At 37.9% G+C, this 4,300-nt stretch overlaps 1 protein-coding gene across 1 annotated transcript in view; it reads left to right on the forward strand.

The window, feature by feature from the left end:
• ACP3 (acid phosphatase 3) overlaps positions 1-4,300 on the forward strand; it is an 82,453-nt gene that overhangs the window by 39,699 nt on the left and 38,454 nt on the right. Inside the window, exon 5 of the mRNA XM_007937446.1 lies at positions 515-613. Coding sequence (XP_007935637.1) covers positions 515-613 — 99 coding nt within the window. The remainder of the gene's footprint in view (positions 1-514; positions 614-4,300) is intronic.

Below are 4,300 nucleotides of genomic sequence, written 5' to 3' on the forward strand. Positions count from 1 at the left end.
AAAGATTCTTCAATATGTAAAAAAAAAAAAAAAAAAAGCATGGACCCATGTCACTTTAGTTTTGTATATTTCACTGTACATAAATTATATTTCAATAGAATGCATTTACAAAAAAAAGAATTAAAAAATGAACAAACAAAACAGTTGCTATCAAATTGACTCCAACTCATGGAGACCACATGTATGGGAGAGTGGAATTGCTCCAGAGAGTTTACAATGACTGATTTTTCAGAAGTAGATCTTTCCTTCAAAGTGCCTCTGGGTGAACTCAAACCACCAACTTTGGGGTTAGCAGCTGAGCACATTAACAGTTTGTACCATTGGGACTCAATTTTAAGATCTGCAAACGCTTTATGTCTTTTCTCCCAGTTTTGAATTTCTCTTTAGTTCAAATCACACCAGAATCTTTTATTCAGTTCAATTTGCACTTGATAAAGCTTACAACATGGGTGTAGTTTCTTTAGCCAAATTCTTCTGACTAATAAAGGTATATTTATTTTTCTTTTGTCTTTAGTTGCTGTACCTGCCTTTCAAGACATGCCCTCGTTTTAAAAAACTTGAGGATGAGACTTTGAAATCAGAGGAATTCCAAAAGAGGCTTCATCCTTATGAGGTTAAAAAATACTGTTATTTTTTTTTGTACGGATGAAAATAAAAGCCAATGCAAAGGATGATGCTTTAGCTTCTTAAAAGTATAAAATCAATGTTTCTGTCTGTGGCTAGTTGTAGGAATAGGTTAGACTATTTGACAAGGGTAAGTCATCAAAACACATGTGGCCATAAACGGGTAGAACAGCTAGTTCCTTTTAGAGTACTACACCCATGTTCCTGAGAGGAAGTAGGTGAAAGGGAGTGGCTAGGTCAGCAGAAATGCAAGTCTAAAATCAGCTGCCTTGTTGAGGTTGAGGTGGGACAATTCTCTCCATACGTAAAGAATAATCTTTTTGATCTCTATTTTTCCACTTTGTGAAATACTCCTTTTTTAAGACGAACAAAAGATATTTGTATTTTTAAAAGGAATATTTTCAATCAGTAATACACAGTTCAAAAATCAGAAAATACAGAAGGAAGTCTCTCAATGAATTAGTTTCTTACACAATCTTCCAGTTTTTTCATGCTTATATAAGCAAATGTGAATATATTCTGATAGTTTCCCTGAAAGGTATACAAAAGTGGCATATATTTACAAGGTTGAGACTTTTTTTATTTCCATTGAACAAAATATCTGCACAAAAAGAGAGTGTCCCCATATTTTTATTTATTTTTTTCGTAACTGAAAACTATTAGAATTTATAGTTGTACCATAATTTATTTGCCAGCCTTTCTTGATAGTTATGTGAGTCATTTCCAATCCTATGTTTTTACAAAGAAGTTATGCTGAATAACCTCGTGCATCCAAATAATTTCACAAGAACATCTGTGGGATGATATCTCAGAAGTGGATCTTCCAGGTTGACTTGAAGTATTATCAAATCACCCTCCAAAGAGGTTATTTCTATTCTGGTCAGCACTGCACAAGAGCACCTGTTTCTCCATGGCTTTGGCAACAGCGTATAGACAATTTGGGGGATAATTGCCAACTTGATAAGTGAAAAATAGTATCACTAAAAGTGCTTCCTTTAAAATCAACAAGACATGGAAGTCTATCATCATCACTATTATAAAACATTGTGCTGTGACATTTATCTTATGATGAACATAATCTGGTTAAATGCCATTTGTACTTTCTTTCCTGTTCATATGCCTTGATCATTTTTCTATTGGATTATTGGTTTTCTTTTTTCTATAGATTTTTAGGAGTTTTCTCTATATATATGTGTGTGTGCGTATTTTTAACATTTTTGTCTGTTATCAATGGCATTTTTGTTGTTGTTTGCCTGTTGATTTTACTTATGATGTTTTTTGCTATGTAGTTAAAGCAGAGCTTAGGGGAAGCCAGGAAAGGAAGTAGGAACCAGTGGCAGGTCAGAACAGCTTAGGGGAGGCCAGGGAAGTGAGCAGAGTGGTTTGAAACAACTAAAGGAGATGAACTTGTCTGTCAGTTGTCTTACTGTGGTGGCTTGCATGTTGCTGTGAGGCTGGAGACTATGCCACTGGTGTTTGAAATACCAACAGGGTTACCCATGGTGGACAGGTGTTTTGGTTAGCTAGTGCTGCTCTGACAGGAATATACCACAAATGGGATGCTTGAACAAATGAGAGTTTATTCTCTTACAGTTTGGAGGCTTTAAGTCCAAGTTCAAAGTGCCAGGCTCTAGGAGCTTGGTGAAAGTCCCTCAACCTTGGGCTTCAGCTCTGCCTCCTGCTCCCGGCCCAGTGGGGCTAGAGGCTTTTCTTCTCAGCAGCTGCTGGCTGCTGAGACTGACAAGCCCAAGGTTGACAAGTAAAAAGGCACAGTCCCAATGTTACCAAACCACATGGCAGGCCATTAATTCAAGTCCATTGAAAGTTCCAAAGTCAGCAGAGCATGGCAGGCTACTGAAAAACGACACAGCTATATGCAGGGTTCAAGTGTGCCATAAGCTAGAGATCATTCCCAAACCTGCTTCTTATATACAGGAAGCAGACCACAACCCTAAAGCAGCTATTCAACTGCTCCAATACATTCCACCATGGAGTTAATTACCAGTCTTACCATGGGGAATAACTACCACTAGCTGCCTAGCCACTCAACCAGGCCCAACCAAGTTGACATACTTTAACTACCATAACAGGTTTCAGTGGAGCTTCCAGACTAAGACAGACTAGGAAGAAGAAAGAGGGCATCTACTTCTCAGAGAATTGGCCAGTGAGAACCTTATGAATAGCAGTGAAACACTGTCTGATACATTACTGGAAAACATTATGAATAGCCCTGAAACATTGTCTGATATAGTGCCAGAAGATGAGCTCCTCAGGTCAGAAGGCACTCAAAATACGACTGGGAAAGAGCTGTCTTCTCAGCGTAGAGCCAATCTTAATGAGTGGATTGAGTAAACCTTTCAGGACCTCCATTTGCTGATGTGGCATGACTCAAAATGAGAAGAAACAGCTGCAAACATCTGTTAATAATCAGAACATGAAATATAAAAAGTATGAATCTAGGAAAATTGGAAGTTGTCAAAAATGAAATAGACTACATAAAGATTTCAAAAATGAAATAGACTACATAAAGATTGATGTCCTAGGCATTAGTGAGCTGAAATGGACAGGTTTGGGCCATTTTGAATCAGACAACCATATGATCTACTACTTGAAGAGGAATGGCATGGCATTCATCATGACAAAGAATGTTTCAAGATCTGTCCTGAAGTAGAATCCTATCAGTGATAGGATAATATCCATATGCCTACAAGGAAGGCCAGTTAATACTACTGTTATTCAGATTTATGCACCAACCACCAAAGCCAAAGCCAAGGAAATCGAAGATTTTTACCAACTTCTGCAGTCTGAAATTGACTGAACATGCAATACAGGTGTGTTGGTTATCACCAGTGATTAGAATGCAAAAGTTGGAAAGGAAGAATCACCAGTAGTTGGAAAATTTGGCCTTGGTAATAGAAATAATGCTGGAGATTACATGATAGAATTTTGCAGGACCAATGAATCATTCATTGCAAATATCTTTTTCAGCAACACAAACTCTGGCTATACACATGGACTTCACCAAATGGAGTACACGGGAATCAGACTGACTACATCAGTAGCAAGAGGTAATGGAGAAGCTCAATATCTGGGGCCAAAACAAGGCCAGGAGCTGATTGTAGAGCAGACCATCAACTGCTCATATGCAAGTTCAAGTTGAAGCCAAGAGCAATTAAAACAAGTCCACAAGAGACAAGATATGACCTTGATTACATTCCTTCTGAATTTAGAACCATCTATGGAATAGATTTGATGCATTGAACACCAGTGATGGAAAACCAGAGGAGTTGTGGGATGACATCAAGAATATCAACCATGAAGAAAGCAAAAGGTCACCAAAAAGACAGGAAAGGAAGAAATGAAACAAACTGGATGTCAAAAGAGACACTGAAACTTGCCCTTGAATAGAGAGTAGCTAAAGGAAATGAAAGAAATGACCAGATAAAGGAGCTGAACAGAAGATTTCAAAGAGCAGCTTGTGAAGACAAAGTCAATTATTAAAATGAAATGTGCAAAAACCTGGAGTTAGAAAACCAAAAGGGAAGAACACGCTCAGCATTTCTCAAGCTGAAAGAACTGAAGAATAAATTTAAGCCTTGAGTTGTGATATTGAAAGATGCTCTGGTAGCATAGTGCCTAAGGCCCTTGATTGCTAACCAGAAGGCTGGCAGTTCAA

Source organism: Orycteropus afer, unplaced genomic scaffold, assembly GCF_000298275.1.
Source record: "Orycteropus afer afer isolate SDZICR_OR568_19922 unplaced genomic scaffold, OryAfe1.0 scaffold00003, whole genome shotgun sequence".
In the NCBI taxonomy this organism is placed as follows: Eukaryota; Metazoa; Chordata; class Mammalia; order Tubulidentata; family Orycteropodidae; genus Orycteropus; species Orycteropus afer.